This window comes from Tamandua tetradactyla, chromosome 16, assembly GCF_023851605.1.
Source record: "Tamandua tetradactyla isolate mTamTet1 chromosome 16, mTamTet1.pri, whole genome shotgun sequence".
Lineage (NCBI taxonomy): Eukaryota > Metazoa > Chordata > Mammalia > Pilosa > Myrmecophagidae > Tamandua > Tamandua tetradactyla.
Genome location: NC_135342.1, coordinates 28,217,862 through 28,235,066, shown reverse-complemented (window position 1 = coordinate 28,235,066; position 17,205 = coordinate 28,217,862). Strand labels below are relative to the sequence as shown.

Below are 17,205 nucleotides of genomic sequence, written 5' to 3'. Positions count from 1 at the left end.
GTTTATATTGTGTTCTTGATGTTTACAAGCATTAGATGGAAGTTGTAGAACTCCCGTTCCCTCAGACTGATCTTGGCTCCCATGTACATAGCATAGTAAGTACATCATATTTTCCTGAGTGTGGTTCTTGTGTTTAAAGATACATATTTTTCATGCAAGACGCCCTCTCAAAGCAAGTCACTGAATTCTTCTGGTGTTCGACCACAGAAAAAGCAGCAGCCTATTTCATTGCTTTGAACAGCTGGCTCTGTTAGACTTATTGAAAGATGATGTGTTGGTCTCATATGTAGCTCATTCCTAATTTTAATGTTGGGCTACTGAGTCAGTCAGGGTTCAGTCAGGAAAACAAAAACCACTCTAGATATTTCAAACAGAGAAGGATTATTATAGGGATTGTTTCAAAATTGTCAAATGGGATATAGGACCATAAAGAGGAGGGTTGAATTGTCCAGAGATGAGGGACTTCAGGGAAGTTGCTGCAGCCACTGCAAAGCCTGCACTGTTGTGTCCCTGTGCTGCCTCCTCTCTGGGTTATCTGTTGCTGCTGCTCTTGCAGAATCCTGTGCTGCCACACAGCCGCCGCACGGACTTGCTGTCTCCATGGAACACAATGGCTTCTGCCTCTCAGTATCTCTCGAGTACCTCCCATGGGCTGCCCCTTAAGTAGAAGCCCTCTAGCAAGGGAATCTGAGAAATTTTCAGGATTCTAGCTGCATCTGTATAGAGGAGAGCATAGAAAGGAAAATGTAGGTTAACAATATCCAGTACAGTGATTTTTACCATACATGCCTAGATATGATTCCACTGTCTCTTTAGTGCTCTCTTTGATGTTGAATATAATGCTGGTTAATTAAACTACCAAGTAAACATTTCCCTAAACTTGTCATAGTTGGAGAGGAAGAATACAGTATAACAAGTTCAAGAGTCCATGTTCACCACTATATCTCCAGCACCTATTACTGTGCTATGCAAATAATAGATACCCCATAAATATTCAGTTAATAAATGAATGTTTTCTTCCCAGCAAGCATTTCCCTTTTAGTCACTCTTTTCAGTCCCTCAAAAATACTAGTTTTCATACTGATAGGAATATAAATGGTATATTCCTTTTGAAAGACAATCTGGTAAGATATGTCAAAACCTTGAGGAGGAAATACATGTTCTGTGACCCAGCAGTTCCACTTCTAGAAATTTATCCTAAGAAAAGAATAGAACTAATATGTAAAAATGGCACATTTATGAAAGAAAAAACAGAAAAATGTGCTCCTTAATAAGAAAGTTGTTAAATTATGATGTATTTCTAGAGTGAAATATCATGCAGTAATTTAAAAGGGTGGTAGTTTTGAGTGACATAAAAAGTTAACAGTATTAGTGACTGAAATATTTCAGAAGTATGTGTATATTTTCTTAATTTTGTACAAGTCAAAAAATAAAGGAAATTGAATATGTATTTAGAAGTATTAAAATGTTTAGAAGGAAATTAAAAAAAAAAAAAGGATTCATGCCTGTTTCCAGCACCTACAGTTTTAGTCTTAGTCCTAGGACCACTGCATCAAGTGGAAAAACAGAAAGTTGAGGTTAGATTGGGGTAGAAATGTATGGTGTTACCAGCACCTTCCCCTATCCCCTCTTTCCAAAATCCCCCCCCAAAATCAGAATTTATCCAGTGAGGACACTTTCTTGGCCCCCTTCATGTTTAGTGTGAGCAGACACTTGTAAGCCTGCACTTCAGGGCTTTATCTCCTCCTATTTTAGATGATCCCTTATAGTTTTCCATCGAAAACTGCCTGAGAATAGAAGTACATTTCTTGGTCTGTTGAGATGTGATTCAGAGGCCTAAATTTGTGTCATATCTTGTGTTCTAGTTGTTTTACAGTATTTTGATCATCTACATCTACCACTGGGTCAGCAAAGTCCCGTCCAGAGTAAATGTCTATTCCTGTCAGGAAACTTTCATAGCAGGGCCTTCCCCTCAGGAAATCAACCCCTTAGCCACCTGCAGTCTCTGTATTTCTGATTGGCAGATGTAACAGTTTTTATTGCCATTGAGTGCTTGAGGGGGTGCAGAAAGAAATGTCTAGACTCCCCCCATTTGCATTGTAGAGGCTCCTCAGTGTCTACTCTTGTCATGGACCTCAAGTGAACACACCAGAATATCCACTTACAGGTTCCAATCACCTGCTAGTCCAGGAAGGAGTTTCTTTTGGTGGGTGTTGATGTATCCTACTTCATTGCACCCTTCCAATTCCCATAGTGATTTCCATGGCACATTCCTTTAACAGGCCAGTTTTCCATTGCCGTTCTGCCTGACCACATGGCCCTTGAGTTGGTAAAAACACAAACATATGAAATTCAGCCCACTGAGCTGAATTTGATTTTATCTTCTTCAGAGTGGTAGCCTTCCAAATAGTATGGTTTCCATTTAACTTGGAAATATCATCCATAAACCAAGCAACTCTTTGGTAGTCAAGGATCATTTACTGGATTCTGCCCAAATGGTAAGGAATTGGCAGTCTTTCAGGTGGTTCCAGAGCTATTTCTAGAAGAAAAGAAGCTCCCTGCTCACAACTACCTCCTTGTACTCTCCCAGGAGCATGTTTCTGAATAAATGATTTCTGTCTTACTGTGGGATTCTCTGGGACCTGCCTTTCTTATTAGAACATTTCTCTGATGTCACCCAAGATATGATGGGTATTTCAGGTCTTAAGATTATTTTATGTCCTTCTGTCAAATGGGCAGCCTCAATAAAAGACCAAGATCCAAGTTTTCTAGTCCTAAAACCCAGCTGTCATCATTGGGTGGCGCTCACAGACTGCCACCATAAGCCCCAGTTTATGTTTCACAGAGACTGTAGTGCAGAGAATTTGTTCATACCAGAACTCCAGCTTTTATTTTATTGTTCAAAATTAATGACTTCAGGTGGACCACGGTGGCTCAGCAGGCAAGAATGCTTGCCTGCCACGCCAGAGGACCCGGGTTCAATTCCCGGTGCCTGCCCATGTAAAAAAAAAAAAGAAAAAGAAAAAGAAAATTAATGACTGTTCTGGATTTGGGTAATTCTATTGGTTCCAACTTAGCATATCCAATTAATATTGGCAGAAGGGCAGATTTACATGTTTTCTGTGAAATAAAGAAATGTTTCTGCGTCAGACATAATGCCCCTTAATACACTCAAGTAAGGGAGACACTACCAAGTCACATAAAGTTTGTTCAAACATTCCAGTTTTCACCTTATTCTCACCAAGAGTTGCATTCTTATACTTTCCCAATCTAACTGAAGCCCCCATTAGGACTTTACCAAAGGTTTTGGTTTTACAATTTTAGGTAGGGAAAGGGTTACCCAGTCAGACAGACAATCCAATTCCATAAAACATTTAGATAAAAGAATCACAACCACTTCATAGACAGCCTGTTCAAACATTCCAATTTAGATAATCCAATTGATAATTTCATCTCTATTTCTTTTCAATCTAACTGTAGTTCCTTTTAGGGCCTCGCCAGCAAGTTTTGGAATCACGGTGCTTGGAGTTTCCTTTGCAAGGTATCCCAGAAACTTCTCTCCAGTCCCTGGTCATTTTACCCTCCCAGGCATAAGGCCTTGGGTCTCCAAGTGCAAGCTGGGTGACCAGACCCTGGTGGCCCTTCTGTCAATCTTTATCTTAATTAACATGCTGGACCACAGCCCCAGGTAATTCTAGGTCAGGTTTGTCATTGTCATCTTTTGCTTTCAGGCTTTTTTAATTCCTCCAAAGTGGGATGGATTAGTTTAAGGGTCTTTAATGTGGGGGTACCAGTAGGGGTTCCCATTTATCCTCCAAATAAGACAGTGCTGAATTAAGACATTCATTTAAACCCCATCAATATATGCTTTACTCACTTCATTTATTAATAGTCAACTAACGGTTTCTACCCCACTGGCCCAAGTCCTTTAACTTTCCCTCTGTCCTTCTCATTTTCTTGTGAGTTACTCTAGTTTTCTTAGCATCTGTAAGAACTGTAGGGGAAGCTGAGACAACAAATCCCATAAAAGATTCTCAAACTGTTGCTCAACTTTGCAGCAATAATGTTGTATGGGGTATCATGCCAAAGGGGCCTCCTCAATCACAGCATTTACTAGGACCTGGGTAAGGGGCATATTTCAGTGGTTGAATATCCAAATCATTGATCATCATAAAATCATTGCAACATGGTTTGCATAAGAAGCAGCAGATAAGCTTCTTCATCTGGGGTGTTCCACTTGGCATTAAAGGAGGAACAGACAATCTCCCTTTTCAGGGTAAACCAACTTTACAGTGGCTTTTTTTTTCTTTTATTTATTTATTTTTTAATTTTTAAAAATATTTATTAATAAAACCAATCAACATACAATATGAACATTCTTTTTCTTTCACCACATAGTTGTATATTCATCATCATGATCATTTCTTAGAATATTTGCATCAATTCAGAAAAAGAAATAAAAAACCAGGAGAAAAAAATTCATACATACCATGCCCCTCCCTTTCATTGATCACTAGCATTTCAGTTTACTAAATTTATTTCAACATTTGTTCCCCCTATTTATTTATTTTTAATCCATATGTTTTACTCATCTGTCCATAAGGTAGATAAAAGAAGCATTAGACACAAGGTTTTCACAATCACACAGTCACATTGCAAAAGCTATATCATAATACCATCATCTTTAAGAAACGTGGCTACTGGAACACAGCTCTACATTTTCAGGCAGTTCCCTCCAGCTTCTCCATTACACCTTAACTAAAAGGTGATATCTATATTATGCATAAGAATAACCTCCAGGATAACCTCTCAACTCTGTTTGGAATCTTTCAGCCATTGACACTTTATTTTGTCTCATTTCTCTCTTCCCCCTTTCAGTCAAGAAGTTTTTCTCAAACCCCTGGTGCTGAGTCCCAGCCAATTCTAGGATTTCTGCCCCATGTTGCCAGGAAGGTCCACACCCCTGGGAGTCATGTACCACGCGGAGAAGGGGAGGGCAGCGAGTTTGCTTGTCATGTTGGCTGAGAGAGAAAGGCCACACCTGAGAAACAAAGGAGGTTCTTTTAGGGGTGACTCTTAGGCCTAATTTTAAGTAGGCTTAACCTATCCTTTGTGGGGATAAATTTCATATGAACAAAGCCCAAGATTGGGGGCTCAGCCTATTGCTTTAGTTGTCCCCACTGCTTGTGAGAATATCAAGAATTCTCCAGTTGGGGAAGTTGAATTTTCCCCCTTTCTCACCATTCCTCCAAGGGGACTTTGCAAATACTTTTTTATTCACTGTTCAAATCCTTCTTGGATTTATCCGGGCATCACTCTGGACAAACCTACAAAATCTCATGCCCTACTCAAGGTTCCATGTACTTAAGGTGCTCAATTAAGCTTTACAGTGGCTTTTATCCAGTCCACCAAGAGCTGTTCCCTAGGGAATAACCTGTCGTGTGTCGATCCTTTTCATTCACCTGTGATTGTTCAATGATGAGCATGGATTCTGCATTAACCCAAATATGCCCATCCACTCTGCAGCATTCAAAACCAAAGATAGTCATTCTCTCAGTCCATTTTAGTAAAGGTTCTTCTGGAAGCTGATCCATACACAATCTACCAATCTACAAACTGAGACAACATCTTCACACTATCCATTCTAGCTTTAGTAGTTACTTGATTTAGCCCTTCTCTCACCTGGACTACACTGTGACCAGAGGTCACAGAGGTGCCAACCATTGTTCCAGCAAAGTTTTTTCCTTTGGGATTGGACCTGAGGGTAATGGTTTTAGCTCAGACCTGGCTGAAATCTGAGTTTGACCCACCATCAAAACCTGCTCCATCACTCTTTTTTTATCTTTTTCTTGAGTCTCATTGGCTTTGTTGAGATATAATTTACATACCAAAAATTTTACTGATTTAAAGTGTATAATCCAATGTTTTTTCCTATATTTACAGATTTATGTAACCATCACCATAATGTCATTTTAGAACATTTACATGAGATGGAAACTGTGGAGATACTAAATCCCAAGTAATTAAAGAATTTGCCCTGAGTCACGCAAGTCAGATAGCAACAGGACAGGAAAGAGAAGCAAGCCTTCAGGACACAACCTGGGGCTTTTCACTTTAGCCACAATGTCTTCCTAAATGCCATGAGCCAACTCCATTTCTGAAATCCATTGGCAGCTTCTACCCAATCCTCTTGTCTGTGTCCATCCAAATCTGTTTCCTGGAATTACAATAAAACTATCAGTTTTACTAGAAAAAAAGATGGGTAGGGTTTCGGATAATTTGCACAGTGGCCCCAGATTGATTATATGCTTAATCAAAGTGTAAAGAGGTATAGGTGACTTGTAGGTTAAAGTGTAAGTTACTGCCCAGGTCAGGTGGGCTCACTTTGGTCAGATTCAGTCTTGGTTTCCATGATAACTTTGGACTTGGTTATCAAGACAGTTCTGGGCTGACCCAAGACTGTTCATTAATACATAACATGAGGGGCTGTCTTTAGTGATTACAAGTCTCTAAAGTTGAAAAACTGATTAGCTGGGTACAAATGAAGGTTAGTCACAATGTTTTTATAATCACAGCAGCAGAAAATAAAGGCTATACAGTAATTATCAGAGATCAGGGCCACTGGATTACAATTTAGAGATTTCAGGTACTGTGCCCAAAGATGATCCTTCCCCAAATTGTAAATTAGGATTTAAGGATGATTTTGATTACTGAATCACATTTGTTTTTGCTTTCTGGGATATAAGAGTAGACAGAGAAATATCTGAAATCCCTAAAATTCAGCTGCCCTGATAGCTGAAAAGAGTATAAAAGCCCTTATCTTGTCCCTTTGTGACTGTAAGAGTTGTTAGTCCTTTATCTGGTCATTTTCTCACAGGGCAAAAGCCCTAATGCTAATGAAGTCAGCCATTAACTAGTCTCAACCCCCAACACTTGTAAATCATATCAGCTAGATTCTGCTATTGAAAGATAATTTATCTCCCTTCCTTGTGTCTTACACCTTTATTGCTGAAGTGATAGCTCTGCCTCTTCTTTCAGTTTATGTTCTCCTATTGAAATGATAAGAACACTGTCTCCTTTTCTGCTTTGAACTTGCTATTCAAAATGAACTCATCTTCCCTAGATAAAATTCTTAAAATCCTTGAACTCCCTAAACTCGGGGAGACAGATTTTGAGCCACTAAAGCCATCTGCTCTCTTATTGCGCACCTAGTAATCAACTCTTTCTCTCTTTGAAACCCCAGTGTCTCAGGAATTGGTTACTGAATGCGGTGGTCAGAAGAATCCATGGCCTTTGTCAGGCAACAGTATTTCCCTCTGTCCACTCCAATATACCAGAAAGCAAAAAGGAATATCTATATAATGATTCAGTAATCAAAATCATCCCTTAAATCTCACTTTGTCAGTTACAAGTCTCTGTCTCACTCTGCCTCCCCAAACTGTTCCTTCTTTTTACCTCCCCTCTACCCACCTTCAGAATGGAGCCACTAGTCAGATTTTAACACACCAGCTCATCCAGCCCAGAAATGCCATTGGAATAATGATGCCTCTCTTCTTGTATAACTTTTTCTGTTTGTTTGTCCTTCAAATAGAGCCCAGAAGGAAGCAGGGTGGGGTAAGCTTTACCACCCCCTGAGAAGGGATCTGAAGCCCAGAGGGAAGAAGTGACCTGCTCAAACTGACCTGGTGTAGTCGAAGCCTAGAGATCTCCATCTGTCGGTTTATAAATTGTAGCAAAAGCAGTCATAATCCTTAAAAAAATCAATTTTATTGAGATATAATTTACATACAGTAAAATATACATTTTAAGTGTAGAGTTTAATTTGTTTTGACAAATGTACACACACCATCACAATCAAGATATATGATATTACAGGTTTCTTCCTGCCAATTTTCAGGCAATCCCCTCCTCCTTCCCCCAGGCAGGCACTAATCTGCTTTCTGATATCATAGATTAGTTTAGCTTGTTCTACAATGTGAGATAAATACACTTATACAGGATGAATCTATGGGTTTGACTTCTTTGGCTTAGTACCATGTTTTTTGACGTTCACCCATTTGTATGTAGTAATACATTTTAAAGCAGCTGACATTTAGGGAAATTTCCACTTGCCATATGCTCACTTGGGCAGTTTTTTATGCTTTTCATTTGTATGCTTTTAAAAATTAGCATCTTAAAAAAAATCATGCCATTTCATTAAAAGTTCTCCATGGAAATCGCTTAAAAATCTACATCATATGCCATACTCATTATTTAACAAGACTCCCATTATTAGATTTATGATTTATTAAGAATAAATTACTAAGAAATTTTTTTTTTCTTTTTTGCATGGGCAGTCACCAGGAAGCGAACCCCAGGTCGCTGGCATGGCAGGCGAGAATTCTGGCTGCTGAGCCACCGTGGCCCACTAAGAACAATTTTTAAAGAATAAGTCAATAATTTATTAATTTATTTATAAATAGCCAAAGTGACTTCACTTATATCCACATTTCTATGATTGCCCAACGATGATTCTTCCCCCCAAAATCTTTTTACTCTAACCAGAGATGATAATTTTCTCCTTTTACATGTTAATTTGGGTGAATTGCAGGAGTAGATTTCCTAATAGTGAATTGCTTTTGCTTTTCCAGTAACCCCACTGGATTTGCAAGTATTATTCTTCTACCATGCTAATATTTTCTTCATTTTCTATAGTGATAGTTCAGAGTAAAGTTAGGTTTTAATTTTTTCTTTTATGTCTCTTGTAGACTTTAGTTTCAACACTGGGCTGGCTTTATTATGGAAATGGTTGGGGAAGTCTGTGAATGCCCAGGGAGGCTGGGTCACTCCAAAAAACCCTGGATATGTGTACAAAGGAAGATTAGTCACAAGGTTTTTACAATCACAGGGGCAGAAGATAAAGGCTATGCAATCATTATCAGAGATCAGGGCAGCTGGATTGCAATTTGGAGATTTCAAGTACTTCCCTTCATCTGCTCCAATATACCAGAAAGCAAAAAGGAATATCTATATAATGATTCAGTAATCGGAATCATCCCTTAAATTCTGGGTTTTTCGGTTACAGGTGCACACCCTGGGAAGCCATCTACTTGAATCACATTTTTGGCAGATCTCCAGAGAAGCTCCTAGGATTCCTGCTTCTGAGATTGCTGAAGCTGCTGGTATGTTCCAAAAGCCTGATTTTTAAAACTTTTCCTTCTATTACTCCCCCCAAAGATTCAACTAACCAGAGATGGATTCCTAGTGAGTTCTGGGAGTTTTCTGCCCTTTTTCCTTTAAAGAAGTATCTAAATATTTAGTTCAGTTTCCTACAGTTTAAATTGCTATGGCTTGATAATCTTTTAAATGTCTGGTGAGCTTACCATCTCCTTACTCTTCTTTTTTTTCCAGAACATTACAGTTTATTCATGTTTAGTTTTAATTCTAGATAAAGTTAGAACGAGTTAGGCCAGTAAAAAAGTTCTAAACCAAGCAATTTAAGTAAACATTTGCTAGTGAAAAGTATTTATCTTTTCATTACTTACTCTCCCTACCTCAAAACATGGCATAGCTTTCGTTTATAGTTAGTTTGTATTTTATTTTAACCCTTTTATATATTTTATGTAGCTCCCATACATTTGTGTGATGTTTCGGGTATTTTAATAGGCTTCAGAAAATGGTTTTCATTGTGGACAAATTCATTCCCCTGCCCGCCATTATACATTTACTAATACTTTCTCTTTTAAGTTACTTAAACCCCTAGAATATCTTTTATTTCCTTTTTGCATGAGTCAGAGTTCCAGAAAATGTTAGTAAAATGGTGGTCCTGTACATTGCCTGTTCAAGATTTTTATGTAAAAAGCCTTTAGCACTTCATTGTTGACAATATAATTATTGATTGGAGAGATATTCATTATTGCTGCCTTTGTTATTCTTTCAAAGTCTTTGTTTAGAAATTCTTGTTTAGTTATACCAAAAGGATTTTTTTTCCTAATTTGTTCAGTGGACATTTTATGCTTTTGCTAGATGACCATCTTACAGTGTGAAAACCTGGCTTTCCTCGATCATTATCAACCTGCTTGATATTATTCTCCATGACCATTCGGCTTCTCATTTCTCATACTAATCAGCTGTTTTTTTCTTTTCTTTCTTTTTTATGGTTTTGATAGTCTCTAGAGGAGATTTATCCTTTTATTCTTATTTCATTTTATTTTAGATTTTGTTTTTCAGAGACCAATTCTTTGATTAACTTAGTGATCTACTGTTCTGATTTTTTTATTAATTTTTAAATTAAAAAAAAATTACAAGAAACACAAACATTCTTAACATATGATTATTCCGTTCTACATATATAATCAGTAATTCACAATATATCACATAGTTGCATATTCATCATCATGATCATTTCTTAGAACATTTGTATCAATTCAGAAAAAGAAATTTAAAATGTTCTAATTTTTAAATACTCTGTCTTCTGCATTTATAACGGCTTTCTTTATTGTTGATTTTATTTTCAATTAAATAGAGTATTTTCTTCTATAAGAATTTGAACTTGCCTTTCAGCACAGCTTTTCCTTAATGTTACTTATCCTGAAGTCTGCTATTCATATTTTTGGGCGTTTTTTTGGGGGGGGTGAGCAGTTCCATTTTTGCTTATTTTTCTTTGTTATGGCAAAATTGTTACACGACAATAAGCAACCAAAGAGTTGTAATAATTCCACCTTATCTCCATTTCTGAAAACCTTCCCCAAGAGAATTAAAAAAAAAAGTCAGTATAGAAGGCTTAGTCATGAAAAAAGTGAGTAGGCAGCATTTCTAATAATAATTATTTAAAAACAAGCTAAGCAATACCAATAAGGAAATCACTAAGTCACATCGGGATTGTCTCCTGCAGCTATAGTTGCAGCTATAATAAAGGCTAAATAGATTGATAAATCCACCTACAAAATGTCAGTTGTGCATAGTTATAACTTTGCAAGTGAATTAAAAATGAAGGGGTGGTAACTACATGGATATTTGCCGTATAAATTAGTTATTAATATGCTTGAGTAAAAAAAACCCAACAACAAAACAAAAGTGCTTGAATGTTTTAAACACTTTATGTAGGTAATATTTCACAATTTAATAAAAAAATTCATCAGTAAATACCATGTGCCTGAAGGTGAAATTATGGGTGACCTCTTCTTATCTCTAACTTCCAAATGTTTTTAAAAGGCATCTTTTATGATAAATCGTTTGGTGGGGGTGGGGAGGGAGTACTCATTGTAGCTTTTGCTATTGGCACCTTGGCCAATTTCAAGATGCCAACTGGCTGCAAAATTCTTGAATATTTAGCAATCAGCTCAGGCACAAGCCGGGTTCAGTGCACCATTGCCTTTATCCCTTTAAGTAGGTGTTTTATTAAATACTTTTAGGAGTAAAAGTGGTGCCCCAGTTCCTGGCTGCCATGATGAGGGGGGCCCTTCCCCCACCTCTACCTGGTTCCTCTCCTGGCAGCACAAGAACACCATCTGGGTCACGTTGGTCAGCCTGAGAACAACCGGAGCGCCAGTTCCAGGAGCTGACCCATACAGGGACCAGGGTTACTAAAGGCCACTGGTGTCCTCTTCAGAGTCGAGGACCAGAAGAGAGCTCCAGCTGTTGCCTCGGAGGGCCAGAACAACCCTGGAACAGGTCCTCACTGTTTACATCTTATCCTGCAAAAAGGTCAGGGAGATGGGCAGCCCGGCCCCACCCACACTCGTGGACCTGGCCATCCAGAGCCTGCTGAGAGATGAGGCCACTGCGGTTCGGGCCCTGGCTGAGCTCCCCGACAACGTCTTCCCCCACCTTCTCACTGTAGCCTTCAGAGGGGAGTACAGAAGGGTCCTCAGAGGTATCGTGCAGGCCTGGCCCTTCCGCCAACTCCGCTTGGCTCCTCTCCTGGCAGGCCCGGGACCTTGGCTGGGAAGTCTCTGGGCCGTGCTGCACGGCCTGGATGCGCGGCCTGCACGTAGTGTCCGGACGAGGTAAGAAACGACTGGGACCCAGGACCCTTGTGGTGGACGTGGAAGGGTCACAGAGAGGATGAGAAAGCATGTGGTCAGATAAGGGGTATGTGCACGGGGACGAAATGATGATTCAGCGGTTGCTGACAGAGCAAATGGAATGCAGCGAATGAGGTTTCCTAGAAGCTGAAACCGCTAGTGCGGTTCATTAGATTCAAGGATTTTGGAGTTAACCAAAAATAAGAATTGACCGTTAGATGGCAGTAGGACTCCATTGTTAGGAGCGCTCTTAGGCTGTGGGAGAGGTAGCCCCTGGCAGCAGAAAAGTTTTCTGAGGCCACAGCTGAGGGAAAGCAGGGCGAAGGGGAAATTCCCAAACTACTGGGGAGAGGGGAAATGGGAGGGGAGGGCTTCCCTTTCTAAGCGGTATGCAGATCTCACACTATGGGGAGTCTCTGGGCCTGAGAGCTCCGAGATACCAAAGCCGCTGACTTGGGGAGCAGATTTTGGGCCTGCTTCGTGGGGTATGCAAAAGCAGGTTAACTCTAAATGACTAAAAATTGCTCATTTGGGCTGTTTCTTTTGCATGTGTGTGTGTTGTATTGTGGGAGTCACATTTCACTCATTTTGCATGTGAGTGTCCCGTTATTGCAGTACCATTTGTTGAATTTTTTTAGGAAGTGCACAGGCCTGGAATCCAAGCAGGGTCTCCTGCATGGCAGGCAAGAATTCTACTGCCTTTGCACTCCCATTTGGCTATTTTGTATGCATTTTTAAATTGTGAAATAAAACATATAAACACAAAAAGCAATAAATTTCAAAGTACATTGTAGCAAATAAATAGTCCTAGAACAGATTTCAGAGTTAAGTGTGGGTTACTACGATTCCACAGTTTTAGGTTTTTCCTTCTAGCTGCTCCAAGACACTGGAGACTAAAAGAAATATTAATATAATAATTCCGCAGTCATAATCATTTGTTAACTCCTATCTTCTCTGTTATAACTCCTTCTTCTCCTTTGATCCTTCTCCCAATCTTTAGGGGTATTTGGACTATGCCCATTCTAACTTTTTCATGCTGGAAAGGGGTATTGATAATATGGGATAGCGGGGTACAACTAGTTGATGTTCTTGGAAGAATGGCCCCTCTGGGTTTCAGTATTTATGTGGCCAAGGAACCAGGTTTCTGGAAACTAAGCCTAATGCATGAAACCTTTGTAGAATCTCAGAGTCCTAGGTGTTCTTTAGTGTTGACAGAAATGGTTCTGGTTGAGGTTTGGCAAACTGGCAATTAGCAATATCATGCTGAAGCTTGCCTAAGAGTAGCCTCCAGAAAGCCTCTAGACTCCACTTGAATTCTCAGCCAATGATACCTTATTTTGTTGCATTCACTTGGATTATTTTTTAAAAAATTGGATGTGTTAGAATTTTATTTTGGCACTGGCAGGTGTTTCTAGTGGACCTCAGCTGCTGTGACCACACAGGGCCACCACCTAGGCCATCTTGGACTCACACATAACAGATGGGGGTGCACTTTCTAAGGAAGAGAAATGAGGGGTGTAGGATAGGAGATACAAGAAACATGAAGTCTCACCTGGAGATCAATTCCAGCTTGATCCCACAGGGAGCTCTGGAGTACAAAATGTGCCAGAGTTGGTTCCCATACAAGGAAAGGTGTTGGCGTTTTGTACCCTACCCATCATATCAGTTAGTCACTGAGCAAGCTATGCTTCCAATCCTTGGGATGAAGGGAGCATAACCTCTCCGGGCAGGTAGCTCCCCTTTGGCTGAGAATAATTCTCTGGAGAAAGTGGCAACTGTGAGCCATGAATACACATACTATTGGGTGTGTTGGCTGTTGGAGGGAAGCTGGGTCGGGCACCAATGGCATAAACTGCAGGGAAACTTTGTGAAGTCACCTAAGAGAGATGTCAGGGACAATAACATAACTATAGTGTTTGAAAAGAGTGTTTCAACCACTCATGGGATATAGCATGTGGGGAAATTCCAGAGGGAGGAAAGGATGAGGCAAGCAAATTAAGGAGGGAGAGCAGTTGGGAAAAGGCAGGGCTTATAATGGAGATGGAGGGTCTAGTGCAGACCTTGGATGATTGAATTTCCTTCTCTTACTACAGGAAGTCAAAGTTGAAGGTAGTAGATTTCAGACAAGACTCTGAGCTGATACAGTTCCATGAGTGCTCTGAGGATGCAACTGAGTTTGTCTTACCATTTGCCACCTGGGTGGAACCAGAGGTCACTGTGCATGGAACCAAACCCAGGCAAAGGAGGTGCTTGAAGAAAGGGACTTGGCAAGCCTGGGAATCTGTGGACATATATATAAACCTCTCCCTGGGCAGTGTCCGCATGCAGGAATTATCTTACTGTGTCCTGAGGAAGGTGCAGAAGAGCTGCCGGCCCCTGCATCTATTTTGTAGGAAGCTGTACATTGAGAACATGTCAGTTAACCGGACTGTGGAGATCCTGAACCTGCTGCCACTGGAATTTATTCAAGAGCTGGAGGTGTGTGATCGCTGGGGGTTGCTCTCAGGCAGGAACGTATTTGCCAGACAAGTGGAGCAAATGAAAAACCTGTGCCATCTCAAGCTTTCTTCTGTTTTGGGACCCTGGCCTAGTGGAAATGGGTCATCCTCCCATGCTCTCATCTCTTTCCTCTCCCACCTGACCAAGCTGGAACACCTTCAGATGCTCCATCTATCCTCTGACCACATTTCAGGCCACCTGCACCAGCTTCTCAGGTGAGCTTGAAGGGAGATCACTCCCTATCCCTTGATAGAGGCCACCTCCAAGTCAGGACAAGGCAAGGGACTTAGATGGATGCTGTGGACATACATCCTAGCCAGTTGTGAGAGTACTAGGTTACCTGATGGGTGGTAACTTCCAGGGAGGGAAAATTATATCTGGGGGAGAAAGGGCTCATACAAGGAACACTAAACTCCACTAGGCCTTGTGTTCACAGCAATCCTATTTCATTATACCTATTTTACAGATGGGGAACCCAAGACCCAGAGAAGTTAAAGAACACACCCAAAATAAAAGGCAGAGCCACGATTTGAACCCAGGCAGTCTACTTTAATCACTGTACTATATTGTCTCTCTGGGAAAATAATCTTCATTCATAAATTCATAGAGTAGAAAGTTCTTGGGTACCCACTGTGTGCCCAGTACTGAGCAAGGCAAAAGGTGGACTGAAGGAGACAAGCTCCAGGTACCCATGGGGAAGATGAAGCAGTAATGGTAAAATGTGTATATGGTGGTCATGTTTGATCCCCGATGGACACTCCATACCCCTTTCCTTTTGCCTTTATAATATCTTCCAGAAAGTCTTGGTTTGATTAGCCTGGAATAGAGTCTAGTTACCTGGTGAATGGGTGAAGGGAACCTAGAGATAGCGACAGCCCCCAAACCACCACTCAGTCACAGATACCTTTTTACTATTTATTGTGTCTTTGTCATGTGCTGAGCCCTCTAAAACAAGTACCTCTTTATATCTCCAGCAGACTTAGTTGAGTTGTAACATCATGTCCATCCTGTAGATTGGAACACTGAGACCTCAAGTTGAGTCACTGACCATTGTCACATGCCAGGGGTAGAGCTGGTCTAAGATAGTCACCCTAATTCAGAGCAGGTTTTACATGCCATGGACAGTGTAGGACAGAAGGTCTGATGACTCAGCTCTACTCCCAGAGGATAAATGTATACCACCATCTTTCCTTAGTTACCTGCCTAGTTCCCTGGAGACCCTGGAGCTGCCCTTCTGTGCTCTTCTCGACACAGACATTCATTGTCTGTCCAAGAGCCCTCAAGCTGCGTACCTGAAAAAATTAGATTTGAGTCAAAACAACCTTTCCTACGTACTTCCAGGAGTGCTGGAGGCTCTTCTCAGGGAGGTCTCGGGCACCCTGGAACAGCTTGTCCTGAGCCACTGCAAGGTAACAGATGTCTACCTCATGGCCTTCCTGCCAACTTTGAGCTGCTGCTTCCACCTCCAAAGCCTCAGCCTCTCCAATAACCTCATCTCAAGTTCTGGCCTCATAAACTTGATGCAGTTCATGGCAGGGCTGCCAGAGCTCAAGCATGTGGTCTGTCCAGTTCCTCTGGAGTGCTACAGTTACCTGCCAGGCAGTCAGTTGTGTTATATCAAACCTCAGTTCATTAAGGTAGAAGCCATGTTTCGGAAGAAGCTGCAGGCCTTACGGCAGGAGCATGTGAAGTGGACCTTTACCCTTCGGTGATCCTATGATGCTATAATTTTATAATGCCGAGGCTGCCTGAGTAGGGTAGTGAATGAGGAGACAAATGTAGTGAATATGGAGACAGTTCCTACTGCTGGAAGAAAACCACCCAAAATAAAGGATAATCTACTTATGCAACCTAGTAGTGTCTATTTCATATCACCCTGCTTCTCCAATTCAAATCTTCACAACCTCTTACTTCTTCAGTCATCAGGTATAATCTCCAGGGTGACATGCCAAGCACTATTCTAGCAACTGCAGTCAAAATGACCAGATCTCTTTGTTCAGGGAACTCTCCATCTAGTTGGTCCCTCTCCCATCTCTGCCTCCAGAAACCTACTACTTTTCCTGACAGCATGAAATCAGACAAGCTCTGTAGCCTCTTGAATCATGAATTTATCCTTATGTAAAGTGGGGTATCTGGTTGGGTGTGAAAACCAAGAAAGACAATGTGTGCAGTATGGAACATCAAGCACCCATACCTTATTGACCCCCTGATGTGTGCAAGGGTCTCTTCCCACTGCTGGAGGTTTGGTGATAAGACACACATGGTCTCTTTCCATGGGCCTTTGAGTAATTCAATAAGCCAAGAAACAAGGTGCCTCTGAAAACCCTAAAATGTGAGAGTGGGGTGGGTAGGCTTCAGGGTCTTTAGAGAAGATGTTCGGAGAGGCCTCCTGGATGAGTTCCTGTGAGCCAAAATCTGAATGATAAGAAGGAGCCACCTGGGATACAACCAGAGAGAAGGAATAGAAGGTCTAGAGACAGGAAGCAGCTGTGTGTTCAGGGAAAAGAAAAAAGGCCCCTGTGTCTGTAGAGTGGTGAATGAGGGAGCCTGGTATGAAATGGTGTCCAGTAGGACCATTGGGCCACCTCTTAAAACAATAAATCCACCAATGTCCACTCCATGGGCACTAAATGCTCAGGGCATTTGCCCAGGAGATTTCTCACAGTTTAGTAGATTGACAACCTAAGCCCATGAAGCACTT

The 17,205-nt window shown here is 40.9% G+C and overlaps 1 protein-coding gene across 1 annotated transcript; it reads left to right on the top strand.

Moving 5' to 3' along the window:
• Positions 1–11,694: 11,694 nt before the first annotated feature.
• Positions 11,695–16,216, top strand: LOC143658378 (melanoma antigen preferentially expressed in tumors-like). Its single transcript, XM_077130476.1, has 3 exons — positions 11,695–11,987; positions 14,099–14,719; positions 15,700–16,216. The coding sequence occupies exons 1-3, from the start codon at positions 11,695–11,697 to the stop codon at positions 16,214–16,216; spliced, it is 1,431 nt and encodes a 476-aa protein (XP_076986591.1).
• The last annotated feature ends 989 nt before the right edge of the window (positions 16,217–17,205 follow it).